Source organism: Apium graveolens, chromosome 3 (genome assembly GCF_009905375.1).
Source record: "Apium graveolens cultivar Ventura chromosome 3, ASM990537v1, whole genome shotgun sequence".
Lineage (NCBI taxonomy): Eukaryota > Viridiplantae > Streptophyta > Magnoliopsida > Apiales > Apiaceae > Apium > Apium graveolens.
The window spans coordinates 8,197,055-8,213,062 of NC_133649.1; the positions used below are offsets into that span (position 1 = coordinate 8,197,055).

The 16,008-nt window shown below is 32.6% G+C and overlaps 3 protein-coding genes across 3 annotated transcripts; 1 reads left to right on the plus strand and 2 right to left on the minus strand.

Annotated features, from left to right (window-relative positions):
• Nucleotides 1–5,954: 5,954 nt before the first annotated feature.
• On the minus strand, nucleotides 5,955–8,141 carry LOC141710563 (protein MICRORCHIDIA 7-like). Its single transcript, XM_074513128.1, has one exon. The coding sequence runs from the start codon at nucleotides 8,103–8,105 to the stop codon at nucleotides 6,039–6,041; it is 2,067 nt and encodes a 688-aa protein (XP_074369229.1). The 5' UTR covers nucleotides 8,106–8,141; the 3' UTR covers nucleotides 5,955–6,038.
• A 2,838-nt stretch (nucleotides 8,142–10,979) lies between these two features.
• On the plus strand, nucleotides 10,980–12,680 carry LOC141713823 (adenylate-forming reductase 03009-like). Its single transcript, XM_074517394.1, has one exon. It carries the CDS (start codon nucleotides 11,049–11,051, stop codon nucleotides 12,678–12,680), a length of 1,632 nt encoding a protein of 543 aa, XP_074373495.1. The 5' UTR covers nucleotides 10,980–11,048.
• Nucleotides 12,681–14,493: 1,813 nt separating this feature from the next.
• On the minus strand, nucleotides 14,494–16,008 carry LOC141710564 (uncharacterized). Its single transcript, XM_074513129.1, has 5 exons — nucleotides 15,860–16,008; nucleotides 15,584–15,732; nucleotides 15,430–15,478; nucleotides 15,184–15,326; nucleotides 14,494–14,821 (listed from the first exon to the last, which is right to left on the minus strand). Exons 1-5 carry the CDS (start codon nucleotides 15,906–15,908, stop codon nucleotides 14,735–14,737), a joined length of 477 nt encoding a protein of 158 aa, XP_074369230.1. The 5' UTR covers nucleotides 15,909–16,008; the 3' UTR covers nucleotides 14,494–14,734.

Here is a 16,008-nt window from a genome sequence, read left to right on the forward strand (position 1 = left end):
CATTAAGAATGAAACCGGTGTCACCAGTTCCAATTATGCATCCAATGTCTTATTTTAACATTGGTCGTACCTTCATGATGCTTCGCCATATGTAACTCGGGTTACCTCCTACCTTGGAATTAATAAAATCAATATCTGAAAAGTTTATGGCTTTGTAGATCCTACTAACAAGCAGATCATGATCGTTTATCAGCCTCAAACCCTATTTTCCAAGTAAAGGCACATTGAAGTCTCGGATGCTTCTGAACCCATGTCCTCCCACACTCTTTCTTCTGTACATGTTCTCCCAACTCATCCAACGAATAGATATTTTCTTTTTTTGATTTGAACTCCACCAGAATTTGCACATTATATGTTCATGTCCTGACATAAATCAATAGGTAAAAGAAATACGCTCATTGCATTATTAGGAAGAGTTTGTGCTATCATTTTAAGCAAAATTTATTTCCCCGATTCGATAAGGTCTTCTTATTCCATACTTAAATGCTTTCTCGAAGCTTGCACTTTAAAAAACTAAACACGGCTGTCATTTTCCTATGCATTATACCTGGAAGCCCCAAGTAAAGACTTTGATCCCCTGCCTCTTTAAAACGGAGCCAATGTAGTAGATTATATTTCACCTCTTCATTAGTATTTTTACTAGAAAATACTGAAGACTTTTCCACTTAATCTGTTGTCCTGAAGCTCGATCAAAGATTTTTAACATTTGAATCATATTATCAGCACTTTGTGTCGTGACTTTGCAAAATATAAAATTGTCGTATGCAAAAAATATATGTGAAATTTTTGAAGCATTTTGAGCCACCCGTCTTTCTTTTAGCAGTTGTCTCCTTTCATAATCATGAATCAATGTAGTGAAACCTTCAACGCAAATCATAAAAAGATAATAGGATAACGGATCACGTTGATGTATTCCTCTCTATGGAACTATAGAGCCAAATTCCCGACCTGCATGAGTACTCTAGTAATTTGCTGATACAACACATGACATGATTAGTTTAATCAATTTATGATAAAAAACCCATTTTAATAAGACAGCTTCTAGAAATCCTTATTCGACACATGTTGTACTTATGTCGAGTTTTAAAGCCATCCAACCTTCTTTTAAAGCTTATTTCATTTAAATTTAAAGAAATTTGATCGAAAAATATGTGGAGATGAAAATAAATTAAAATATTATAAGATATAATTTATTTCTATTGTTAGGAGATCTTAAATGTGTTGACTAAGTCTTGTTATATATATATATATATATATATTAAATTATTATGTGAGAAAAGTATAACATGGAGAGTATATTATGTCATGGTATCAAAATCTAGGTTATCCTCACAAGAGTTTGCAAGTACAAGAAAAAAAATGTCACGAGAGTTCGTGGTGTGGTGTGAGACGGAAAAAGAGATAATGACAAAATGGAAGCAGTGAAGACGATCCGATAATCATTTTTTTATCGGAGACGATAAAATGAATGACAATCATTTCTCGATTGGAAACAACGACGACCATTGATAATGATGGCGAATTTTTAAAACTTAATATGTCAATTCAACAACAACAAAAAAGAAGATTTTTGTAATAATTGTGATAGAGATTATGACTAGAACAAGATGACGAATACGAGGATGAAAACCTGATTAGAAAGAGAAAAAAGATTCAAGTGTCTGATTAAAGCGGTCGATTCAGAATAAGAAAACTAAATTAAGTGGCTGATTAAAACGTAAAATTCAGAACGAGAAAACTGATTCAAGTGGCTGATTTAAGCGGACAATTCTGTTTTTTTTTAATTTTGGCAAACTCTCGAATTGAGTATCGTGAGTTTGAGGGGGGTGAGAGGAAAATATGGGGTGATGATAATAAACTAAAATATTATAAAATATGATTTGCTTCCATTATCAGGAGATCTTAAAATTGTTGACCAGGTTTTGTAATATATATATATATATATAATTATAAATGATAAAAATATAACATTGAGAGCATATTTTTTCAAAATAAAGTAAGAATTTGCTAGAGTCTCGAAACTGTTCATGAATGATGAGTTGATTCCATATGAAACCCTGTTAAGAAGACAAAGTGTTGTAAAAACGGCAGGAGTTGTCAAAGGCCTAGTTAGTTGTAACCTACCAACCATGGATTGTTGAGCCCAATAACTACTAGCATCTAACAAGCCCAATAGCAACTAAAGCAAGATAAAATTAGGGGAGCAGAAAACCGCACAAACCGCAAAAACTACCCGCACCGCATCAATCTGTACCGCAAAACGCGATTTTTAATTTTCGTGGTGCGGTTGCAGTTTGAATTTTTAATAAACCGCGCGGTGCGGTGCATGTTGTGGTTTTAAATTTCTGAAATGCGGTTCAAACCGCACCGCACCGCAATATTTAATATATATATATATAATACTTATATTTCATGATTTCATTTATTAAGTTTGATTCTATTTAACATACTAGGAGTGCTTACTTAGTGATCATCTTGTTTCTTCTGCAAGACCAATTGTTGCGTGGTGATCATCCTATTTGTGTTTCTTCAAAAATAATGAGATACATGGTACAAAACCACATATTTAATAGTGAACTCATTTAATAGTGAAGAATATTAACGACTTTGTTATATTATTCGGAAATTTAATTAATTTAAGTTTTGTATTTATTTAAAATTTTCGAACTTGTAATGTATAAATCGCAGTGAACCACACCGCACCGCCTTTTTGTGGTGTGGTTTATGCAGTTTTTAGGTTATGTGGTGCAGTTGCGGTTTGGAAATTTGATCAAACTGCATGTGTGGTTTGGTTTGCGGTTTGAGAAAAAAAACGCACCGCCCACACCGCGCTCACCCCTAGATAAAATTAAACGGCACTCTGTTTTGTGTGAATACTTCAAATTATATGAGAAATTGAATATTAATTCATTTAGCAAAAATAAAATATACAAATGCTGGATGATTATAATGCGAACATAGATACATACCGGAATGAAAATACTTGCAAGTGATGAGAAAATTACTTTAAATTGTAAATTTTGAAAATATATACTAGCAGCTTATGGACCAAATAACAAAACTCTAGATTGTAAATTTTTCATGCTGCTTTAATTTATTGTTCACTAAATTTTCAATTTTCGGAGAAGCTTTTTCTAGCTACATCTTTAGAGCCAATAGTGTTAGCTATAATTGCTTGACTAAATTGCACATGTAGGACAATATATTGTCAACATCAACACGTTGACTAAATTTATAAATAAGGAGAATGTACCATTGGAGATGACATTTTTTTTATATAATCTTTATATTTTTTATTTATAATATGTATTAATAATTTTTATCTAAGAATTTTATATGGTTGGAGATACTCTTAAATTCTAATCCTCTATAGTTGTATGTTTTTTTTATAGATTACTGTATTATAAAGTGGACCGGTTTTATTCTACTGCAATATTCTCCTATAATTAGAAAAATAATCCTCCTTTTTTAAGAAGTTAATCCAAGGAAAATAAGCTGGGAAATGGCAAGAAATCAATAATTCTTTTTTTTGGTCAAGTAAGAAATAAGAGGATGCTAGTAACCCAAATCCCCCCAATATCCCATATGTATAGTTAGTAACTTTCGTCTTAATTATATAAGAATCCGCATATATACATATGAGATCGCGAATCAAAATAAGGGGAAGATTTTTGGGGTTCAAGAAATAATACTATTAAATAAATGTTACAAAAAATAAAATTGCTAGAACCCCAAATATTTTTATAATTTTTTCCCAAATACTTTATAAATGGTAACTTTTCTCAAAATAATATAGAACTCCGCATACATTCGTACGTGCACACGAATTAAATTACAACATGTGTCATTCCACATCATTTTATAATTTATTTTTTTTTACAATTTTTGATTTACTACCGTTACTCTACAAAAAATCGCCCAAAAATCTCCTTTCTATGCAAATCTTTAACATGCCATTGAGGCAGTCACAAACATTCCCTCAATTGTTCATTACGTGGTGACTATAAATACGAGTGCCTCTGTACATTACTTACAATGCATCAGCCTTAATTAATTTTCTATTAAACCTAGCAGAGATAGATGGCGATTAGTAATTCAATTACCGTTAAAAGTTTTCTAATTATTCTGCAGATTCTCATGATTGTTTTCTCATCAGAAGCACGGCTCATACGAAACAGAAGAAGCAGCCTGACTCTTTTTAAAGAGCTAGGGTTTAAACTGCCCAGAGCGGTCCGTGTTGGAGAAGAAAAGAGACTCGTGCCATCCGGACCCAATCAGGAGACTAGTCCTGAATCACCCGACAGATTTGCACCTGGTGGTGTTGGTGTTGGAGAAGTGAAGAGACTCGTGCCATCTGGACCTAATCCAGAAACTAGTCCAGAATCACCTGATAGATTTACTCCTGTACCTATCGGCTCGTCTCGTCTTTCCAATCCAGATGCTACTTCCTTGCCCTAGCTAGCTAGCTGGTTGATTTTCAGAAGGTTTGGTACTTGGCAGAACATACATGATGACAACATGCAGGCTGCTCCTAATGTTATTTAGCTACGTTTGAGTTTCATCGCTATAATGTAGTTTATCACGTAATGATGGAAAATTGGAGTTTATATATTGAGTATTATTACTTGTGAACTTATGATTCTATTCTAACTTATGATACGTTTTGATAATCAATTTCTTCTTATTATGGCTCTGTGATTAGCTAAAATAATATTTCTTCTTACTACGAATTAGAGAAAGATATGGAGGTTATAATTTAATGAAAATTGCTAAATTAAAAGTCTCTAATTGTTTTTCAAAAATAATATCAAATGTCATGTATCAATGTCTAATTGAAATGATTACAATTCAATTAATAATAACGAATAGCTTTATGTTGACATAAATTTCAACAAAATATCTTCTCAAATCACTTGCGTCATCAACATTGCGAAATTTGAAAACAATTTTTTTTGTTACTCAATTTGATATATTTAGCTTTAATTAAATTTAAAACAGTGTTTGAGGCAATGTTTGGTGTGCACCGTGCCTCATTTGGTCATGTAATTTCAAGCAATGTTAAGTTTCCGGTTCAAGGCTATTGATTTAGAAAAAGTTACCAGAATTGAGATTTTTCCATCAAATGTAATCAATAAAAATAAGGAAATATACAAAGCTCTTGATTTAGGAACTGAAGCAAGATTAAGTGCCCGTTTGGAAAATCTTAAAATAAATAACTTATTATTTAAATCTAAATCGAATAAATAACTGATAAGTGATAAGTTAATAAATGATTATAAATTATATAAATGTTTGGATAATTTAACTTATAAATCATAATTTTTTTTATTTAAATGAACTAAAATAAATAATTTTTAAATATAATTATCTTAATTTATATAATTTAAGTTTGATTAACATTTTAAAAGTATATTTTAAAACTAAAATTGATAAAAAAAATGAAAAATAAAAAATAAGTTGAGAAAAAGTACGTCGTCGTTACTAACATTCAACTTATCAGCTTTTAAGTTATAAATTCAACTTATAAGTTGGGTCGACAAAAACTAGTCAATAAGTTGTTACGGGTTTATAAGCCAATAAACAAAATTGTCAAACAGATCCTAAATAAAGTATCGCTCTGTCTAGTTGTCTTTTCACCCAATACTTCAAACTGTCTTTTTACTTGGCGCACACTAATCACTAAATTTAATAAAACTAATTCTATTTGATTAGCTCTTACTTCTTTAATAATGACAATCTCATGCATACATAAAATCTCCACAATTAAAATGGAAATTTTTTACAATTTTTGATATTTAAGCATGTAGCCATAAATAAACACTAGAAAAACCCTACTTTAAATTATATCTGAACTGAACATTGATTCAAAATATTCTGGGCGATTTTGATGCGAAATATAAATCCATACAATAATAGAATTATTGAAAAAAAACTAGATTAATATGGAATTTTATCAAGATGCAAAGTACTGATGAGAGAAACAAACATACATTATTAGCTAGTTGAATACTACAGCTTATGAACCAAATAATGAAACTCTAAACTGTAAATTTCTCATGCTGTTTCAGCTTGTTCACTAAATCTTCAATTGTCTGAGAAGCTTCATTTAGCTTCCTCCTTAAGTTCTCCTCCTCTTGATCTCGACGACATCTTTCTTCTGCAAAAAGATCAATCAAAGTCTCTTGTTCTCTGTCAGACTCTCTTATCTTCTCTTGTGCTTGCTTTAAATTTATTTCCATTGCATTGTTCCTGTCCTTTACATTCTGCAACTCTTTCGTAAGATCAGCCACTTTCAGTCCTTCAATTTCCTTTAGCTTCTCTTTAAGTTCGAGATTTTCTTTTTTCAACTTTTCTATTTCTTCTGCTGCATTGAAGTGATCTGCATTGGAGTGATCTTGCGTATTGTTAACATTGCTGCTGGCTGCTTGAGACACCGGTGCTTGCTTATAATCGCGTCTTTTTGGTAATGGCTCGGGTGCTTTTTGCCTATCGTCTCCTGCATCTAACTCTTGGAAGGCCCTCTTCACTTTATTCACTATTGGTTGTGCAGAATTTTCATAGTCACTTTGTTCAGCAGTACTGAATTTTGCTTTAGCATAGCCAACTTGATCGCGTTTTTCTGCCCAGTATTTCTTCTGAATTACAGAAATCCGTTTCTTGAGTTTATTGAAGGCATCTGTGTGCTCAAATCCCTGCTTATCATGAGCTGGTTTTACGAAATCAGCTTCAATAACACCTATGATGCCACGACCACCACTTCCAGCAGCATTCCAGACCCTCAAAAACGGGTTAATGAGGCGATTCTTGTGATATAAACAAAACCCTTGAACATCAATATGAGATTCAGCATCTTTTACAAATCCAATTATGACATTAGCAAACGGTTGAGATTGTCCCTTTACCAAATCAGTAACTCGAGCCGGTCTGTAGATGTGCTCCTGCTTGTACATCATATCATTAACTATGTTATGATGATCAACATCTCTCCCACGAAGAATGATCCGAAAACAAGGAGGAACTCTCAAATACAGAATAGCTGCATAGCTCCTCAGAGAATGTGAATATGTCAGAAAGTGCCTAGAATTCGGATAATTCTTAGCCATCTCAATCTTCTTTTCATCTCTATTAGCCCCTTTAATCTGAATATCATGCTTATCTGCATCAAAATCAAGTTCAAGTTCCCCTGTATCATCCTGCCAAAGATTAAATATCACAACACGCGTACCTTGATCTTTCATTAAATCAAACTCTTTAAACAGCTCTGCTTCACTAGTATACGGTGACCATATCAGCAAAGTATCCAAATTATGTCTCCAATCATCAGCCGAAGAACGTACAATCATATTCCAACGACCCCCCTGTTTCCTATAATCAATCATAGGAACAACAATCTCGTCCTGATTAGTCCTCGTCAGAAACGTTCTAGACAACATGCCAACACTCTGAGTAGGACATCCTCCATCCTTCCCACGACACCGCGAAAACACAATAACATCCGCTCCAAGCCTCATAGTACTAGTCTTGAAACCATTGCCATACTGACCAATAGCATTCTCCTGAGTACTCTTCAAAGAATATCCAAGCGACATACATTGTCGCAACATATCTGGACTCATGCCACCACCATTGTCCTCCACTAACAACATCTTACTCTTATCTTTCTTACTTCTAACAACATCAATATGAACAAAAGTTGCACCATTACATACCTCATCTAATGCATTATCCAAAAGCTCAGCAAACGCGCCTAACGCCCACTTATGACTTGTTGCATTCGAGTGCAGAAACTGTGGACTAACTCGAAGACGATCCATGTTGCATGTCTCTGTCTCAACATGATCACCTCCTGCTTCATACTGTCCCGCATTCCAAAACTGCTTAAACTTATTAACCTCGACAAGTTTCGAGCCCTCGACAGTTCCCGTAACGTTTTTTGCAACTCTAGAACTTGATTGAGTTCTTGCAGAAAGTTGTTGATTCATTAACACACGTTGCTCAGGCGTTAAAGGATCAAGAAAATTTAGCGGCAAGACTACTTCAGGTACAATATCATCATCACTGTCGTCACTTGAATCGTCGGTGACATCGTTAATGTCGAACATCATGTCTCTGATCTTTAGTTCCGTCGATTGTTTATTGAATTCTTCCATGTTATGTCGTAGGTTTTGTTGATCAATTGCGTTATATTTATAGGCACGCGGTAAGAAAAGATGTAGCACTCCGAATACTAATCTGTTTATGTTATAAAATTCGATTGCATGTCTGATTAGAATTATTTAAAAGTATATTACAATCCAATTAAGGTAACGATTCTAATTAAAATTGTAAACTTAGGTTTGAATATTGGTTCTGGTTTGAATTGGGCAAAATCCGGTCAATGTCAGGTTAATCAAAAAATACTTGAACCACACCTGAAAAATTATTTATAAAATATATCCTATAAACTGTACCAAATTCACTTACGCAGCCAACAATTCTTTTCCTTGTACTAAAATTTATAAGAGAAATTATAAAAAAAAAATACTTCTTTTTTTTTAGTTTGTTTGCGATTTTACTATTTTTTAAAAATATTTGCAAAAATACCGTTTGCACAAAGAACTAACTCGGTTCTCCTTTTACGTTTTCTGAAAATTAGTGACATTTGTTTGGATTAAATTTAAAATCAGATAAAATTCGAATTAAAATCGTACAAAATTCGGTTCGGATTAAATTTGGTTATGATATTTTCGGATCATAACTTATTCAATTTTTTAATTTGTGAGACTTTAAAAAATATTTTAGTTAAATATAGTATTTTCAATATAATATAATTTACTTTTACAAAAAATTATCTTTAGATAATTATGTTATCATAAACATAAAACTGATTTAAGAATAATTTTTTTTGCTTAATTCGAGTCATATTTGGTTCGGATAATATATTATTCGATTTTGATATGTTCCAATTATAACCGGATCTAGTATTTCGGATCATTTTCGGTTTTAATAATTTCCTGGTCGATTTAAATTAATTTACGAATATTTATCGGATTGTATAATTTAAATTTTGAATTGAATCACAGTTTCATGAATTTGGATTCGGTTATTCGTATTCAGACCCAAATTGTCGAGTTTTGCATTGGAGGTTAAGCTGATTTCAAAATCGTATTTTTGCAAAATTTTAAGAAATTATATGTTTACAAATAAAAATATTAAAAAACGTATTTTTGTAAAAACAAATTTTAAAATTCATATTTTTCAAAAAATCTCTGATTATCTATACTATATTATAATACACGAAACATTAAAAGTTTGGTAGTCTTGGTACTTGCTAAAATTACTTAATTACCCTTACTTAATTATTTAAGTTTAATTATTGGATCAATCAATTCTAATTCTAATTGAAATTGAGTCAACTTACTCTATTGTTTTACCAATTTCAATTATATTTTATATCAAACTCTATATTACTATAATTTATATCAAACTCAACTTCTTCTACCAATCTATACTATATTATAATAGACGAAACATTAAAAATTTGGTAGTCGGTCGGTCGGTACTTGCTAAAATTAGTTAATTACTCTTACTTAATTATTCTAAGTCTAATTATTGGATCAATCAATTCTAATTCTAATAGATATTGAAGTCAATTTACTCTGTTAGTTTACCAATTTCAATTATATTTTATATCAAACTCTATATCATTAAAATTTATATTAAATTCAACTTCTTTTACCAATTTATATTTTAATATACTATATTATAATAGACGAAACATTAAAAAATTGGTAGTCCGTCGGTCGGTACTTGCTAAAATTACTTAATTACCCTTACTTAATTATTCTAAGTCTAATTATTGGATCGATCAATTCTAATTGATATTGAAGTCAATTTACTTTATTGGTTTACCGGTTTCAATTATATGTTATATCAAACTCTATATCATTATAATTTTTATTAAATTCAATTTCTTCTACCAATTTATATTTTAAATCATAACGAGTTCTATATTATTCTAATTTGTTACTTCGGTCTAATTAAATTTAAGCAAACTAAATATCATTATTAAGATTTAGTTGATATATCATGTGAATCGGGCTAAGATAAAATAATAATATTATCCATCCTCCTAAAAAATTATACTAATTAACTTGGATAAATAAAATAATATATTTTATTTATCCAGGATAAAAAAATACATTATACAATTGATTCAAATTAACAAAAAACAAAAATAAAAATACAATTCGACCAACAAAAATAAAATCATATATACTAATTATTCAGTCTTAAACAAAATTATCTTATTGATCCACACTTAAAAATAAAATAAAATTAAAGTAAAAATAATTAGTTTGATTTGGTCGATGTATTTAGCATCGGCCTAAAATAAAATAATGTAAATCACTGATTCGAGATAAATCAAATTAATATTAGACTAAGTATAATTCGTATCCTATTGATGTGAACTAAAAAATCAAATTTTAATTAAAACATAATTTTTTTTTAAAATACACATAAAATTATCAATAAAACTATATCGTTCAATGAGTAATATTGTAATTTTCAAATATCTTATTTAGAATTATAGTTAATCGATTAAGTAATCATCATACTAAAATATTACTTTTTACGGTCCGAACCTAATAAAGACATTATATTTTTACCCTCAATAAAATGATAGTTTCAATATAATAATATTTTCGTCTTACCAATGCTATCACTTTAAATAAGTTTAAATGTTTTAAAAAGTTATGAATATATACACCTACTAATATAATTATCATGAAATCATATTATTTAAAGTTTTAAATAAACAAAATTAAGAATTGAATTCAAAAAATTTTAAAAATAATATAATATTAAAAAATTCTATGCAATTCGTGGATAGCACGGGTTTTAAGTAGTATAATTAACGGGAATATGCCATATTTGAAGGGTATTAACTTAACATTTCAAATTTATTTTATAGTTGAAAATTACCTCTATAAATTTAAGACTTGCACATATAAAACACCACACACAGGAATAACTTGAAGGTTCATTACGCTATTGCGTTAACATCAATGGAAGAGACAGGCATCTCTAGAGCTTCAAGCTGTCGTGGTGTTGCATTTGAAGCTAAATCTTACACAAACAATTACAACCTTAACGTTTCAGCTTTAACTCGAAAAGAACACATTCAATCCGAGAGATGGATTCGTCCTGCATGGACAGAAAAAATGACTAAGGTGTTTCCTGGCTCCAATTCGCTGAGGAGATCATTAGGCATTTGGAGCAGGCACTTTTGTGATCTCGAAGTCGATGAAGATGAAGATGAGGATGCAAGTATAATGGACCTCGAAAACAATCAGCATTTAGTCGGCCAAGTAAATGCCTACAAGCAGTTGCCGAAGCCTGTACTGAAAAAAGATAGACTATCGGTGATTCTTCGTGATCAAGGCTTCTTTACAGTTTACCAGCGCTTGTTTGTAGTTAGTCTGTTACTCAATATCGTCGGAATGGTGATGGCAGCAACTGATCATTTTACTTATGGTAGTCAAAAGCCAGCCGTTTTCCCCATTGGCAATATATTGGCCTTGACATTGTGCAGAAATGAGGCCTTTTTAAGGTGTGTTTTTTGGCTGGCAGTTAAGGTGTTCGGGAGGGCATGGATTCCGCTTTGGATCAAGACGTCGACAACTGCATTTCTCCAATCACTTGGTGGAATACATAGTGGTTGTGGTGTTTCTTCCATAATTTGGCTTGTTTATGCAATTATTCTTGCCATTCGAAACAGAGAAGAATCATCGCTTTTGACAATCTATGTTGCCTTTGCTATTCTCTTTTTGGTTTTGTTATCTTCTTTGGCAGCGTTCCCTCTTGTCCGTCATCTCCATCACAATGTTTTTGAACGAATTCACCGCTTTGCAGGTTGGTTAGCTCTTGTGTTAGTTTGGCTCTTCATTGTTCTCACCCTTTCTTACGAGCCTTCTTCAAAACTCTACCATTTTCGTCTCTCTAAGTATGTAAAAGCGCCAGAATTATGGCTGACATTAGTCATAACATGTCTCATAATCTTACCATGGCTGACAGTAAAACGAGTCCCGGTAAATATCTCATCCCCTTCTGGTCATGCCTCAATTATAAAATTTGAGGGCGGAGTGAAAGCCGGATTACTAGGAAGAATCAGCCCATCACCCTTCTCGGAGTGGCATGCATTCGGGATCATTTCAGACGGAAAAGATGAGCACATGATGTTAGCTGGTGCAGTTGGGGACTTCACCATGTCACTAGTCTCCAACCCTCCAACACATCTTTGGATTCGTACTCTGCACTTTGCAGGCTTGCCTTACTTGGTCAATTTATACGAAAGAGTTGTTTTAGTAGCCACAGGCTCCGGAATATGTGTGTTTTTATCGTTTCTTATGCAGCCTTCCCGGACTGAGGTGTGCTTAGTTTGGGTGGCCAAAGGGGTGGAACAAAATTTTGGAACTGAAATCAAGAATTATGTGAGTGGATTTCCAAAGGACAGGGTTATCGTGCACGATACAGATGTGCTAGGGAGGCCTAATGTAGCTGAGATGAGCGTTGATGTGGCGAAAAAATGGAAGGCAGAGGTTGTGATAGTTACAAGTAATCCTGAGGGCAGTAGAGATGTTGTACATGCATGCAAGGCTTCTGGGATTCCTGCATTTGGTCCAATCTGGGATTCCTAGTATTCTTAGTAACTCCATTGAATCTGCTTTGTTCAGTGTGTTGGAATGTTTTACGCTTTTTATCTTTTTACCCTGAAAAGAAGCTGATATAGTTATTACATTGTCAACAGTTGTTTTAGCTAGTGTGGTTTCTGTCAATGCGGTTGCAGTGTTAGCAACTGACTAAACTCAAGCTTTTACGCAAGTGTGTGTTTTTAGTTTGGAAATGCTCAAACGCAGATAGTGTGATACTGCTGTCTGCTTGGCATCTCAAATCTACAAAGTGCAAAGTGTTGATATAGAACTAAATTATTTATTTTCAAATAACTAATTTGAAATACTCAATTCTTTTCAAATCATCCAATGATGGCTCATATTCTCATATTAATTTGGTCCCTAATAAACTCTATAAATATTTCTTTGGAGTCTCGGTTAACTTTCGACCCTATTTCACAATTAGTTGATTGAATTTATATGTTTTGAATAAACCTGTTTGGTAAATAAATGTTTTATTTACTCGCTTATTGTACTATTTACTTGAAAAAATTCCTCTTAGTAGCTTTTTCAAAATTAGCTTTTGAGAATAAAAAACTATTTCAAAAAGATAACTACCAAACAATAATATTAGAGGTTTCATTTGATCAAATCTCTAATTTGATTCAAAAAGTTATTTTCGTGAAAAAAAAAATAACTTTCAAATACTGCTTATTTTTTTACTGCTTCAGACTTGGTAGTATAACTGCAAGAGCGCAGTTTAAAGTTGTAAATTTTAGTGGCAATTGTTTGGAAAGTGAAATTTAATCAAAACAAAAAAGTACCCTTTGTTTTCTTTTTGCACGTATTTGAAAATACATTGACCGGATACTTAAAATTATTAATTATGAAATTTTCTGCAGTGTTGTTTCAAATTGGTTGCAAGAAGTAATGACATTAAAAATAAAAGTACTGTGATTTATTAACTAGAACACAATAACCAGGAAAGCAAAGTAGGTACTAACAGTCAAGAATAATACTCAGGATCTTCACGAAATCTAGGAGGGGTGTACCTTAGCTTGATGGTCAGCTGGAATGGAGGTCTTCTCAAGACTACCACTAAAAACTGTCTAAAGTTAGCCGAATGGTTGATGCTCAGTTTCAACCAGCTCAGGGACTACTTTCTAGGAGGCCTGACTATCCAGCTCAATCAGGTTCCAGACACACAACTTAACATATCGAATTGCCAAACACCGTCTTCCTTGTCGCCTCATCAACAGTTAACGGTTATGATCTATGTTTACATCTTCCAAAACACAATATAGAGGATACATCTTACATCTGCTCTTGTGGAAATAAAAGTTCAATAAGAAGTGTATGAAAGCAGAATAATTGGTATTAGACAACTTCCGCAAGAAAATAGTTAGCTAGGAAAAATTAGTAGTCACAAAAACTGGAAAAAAAACATCGACAAAAACAAAGAAGAAGAATGTGTAATTCCAATTAAAATAATCAGAATTCTTTCAAATGAATAACACACTTGTCCCTGCTAAAGCAATGGTTTAATAAACCAGAGAAATTTACAAATTTTCAGATTCACTTGTTTTTCCAAACACCAGGCTACATGACCTACAATCAGGCCTGTCATGATGGACTACCCATCAGAATCAGCAAGCTACCCAGACTGATTTTTGGTGCTTACAGAGATACCCAAATAGATGAAACACATTCTAGACCATTCCTTTCAAGTTCATTTATAATACAGGAATCGACTTTGCCGAACATTTGTACGAGACTAGACACGTGTATAGGAATTTGCAGTTTTGTGAAAAAACATATAAAAAGTATTTAATGTCAACACTTCGCAAAAAAAGAGCCGATACATAAGGTCAATACTTGACAAAAACAGAAATATATACAATGAAAACAGAAGGATCCCATAAGTGCAACTCACACGATGTGGCGGTACAAACATTAATGAACAACAGATAAGCTAGTCATCACATGATGAAGCATTCATAGTACTGATTCTTACAACTTATTTACTCCAAGTCTAAACAGTGAGAAATATCCTACGTGCAGGTTCGACCAGACAAAGTTTGTCAATCTAACTTGATTCCGCCCATAAATGTCCTTGGATTAGGACAGTTCCCTGAAAATTGAGCCTGTGAGAAGTCAAATCCGGGGTTCTGCAAACAGCAAGAGAACATGCGAGGCAGGTGAGTCAGCAAAATGAACTACATATTCATAATATTGTGCATTTTTAAAACAATCATTTATGCATGGTCAAGTATTGCAGAGTACTGGACTTGCATGAGTTGCCATAATTAAAGGCTCATACTTAAGTTACTCTAACGATATAACTGCATTTGTGGCCACTTGCAAGTGATACAACAGAGCCCTTTCTAATTCTATTGTGTTACAAAGGGATGCCCCGTGCAACAAAAATCGTAGTAATAAATAAACTTGGCTAAACAAACCTATCATATACAACAATCGAAATAAATAAACTTAGCTAAACAAACCTATCATACAAACATACAGGCCTCACCTCTTCCTGAAACCTCTGAAGCATGAGTCGCTTTTGCTCATTATCAGCTGCAATAGGATCAAGCTGACCTTGACCCTCTATCAGAGAAGGCCAAGTCTGACCTTTATCCCTCTTCTGCAATGTGACATGCATTATATCATCCTCTGCCAGTCACAAAAAACCCCATATCAAAACCCGAAACCCAACACTAAAAACTTCCACTCCAAATAACTAATTACACAAAACAAGAATTTACACCACACATACCAATAGTCCAAAATGAAGAATCTGTCTTTACATTCGAAAACAAATCATGCTGCAAAAACCACCAAAAGGGTACTCATAAAACATCAAAACAAAGCCAAATCAACTAAAAAAATAAACTTTTTCACATAAGAATCTTAGTGGGTCAAATTCATACATTGAGATAAGGTGGGCTGCCTTTAATTCCAATTTCAACATGTTTAGACTGAATCTTGCAATAAAACAGCTTGGAAAACACATTAGGAGGCAAATTAATATACAAATTCACTTCTTCAAGTGTTTGATCCCATTCAAAAACCTTCTGACCTGAAATTAAAACATAAAAATGCAAACTTTAATTGAGGTGTTTTAAGCCCTAATAAAGAACAATTCAAGAAAAATTATATATGTATGCATATTGATAATAGATACAGATGGAAAGAAGATCACATACTGCCGTGAAAGAAAGTGTGTCGTTTCTCAGGTGCCAATTTTTCTGCCATTGAAAGTGTTTGCACCGGTTGAGGCGACAAGGAAGACAGTGTTTGGCAATAGATACGATAATTTAATTAAAATTATACGATATAAAAAATTTATTAAAAA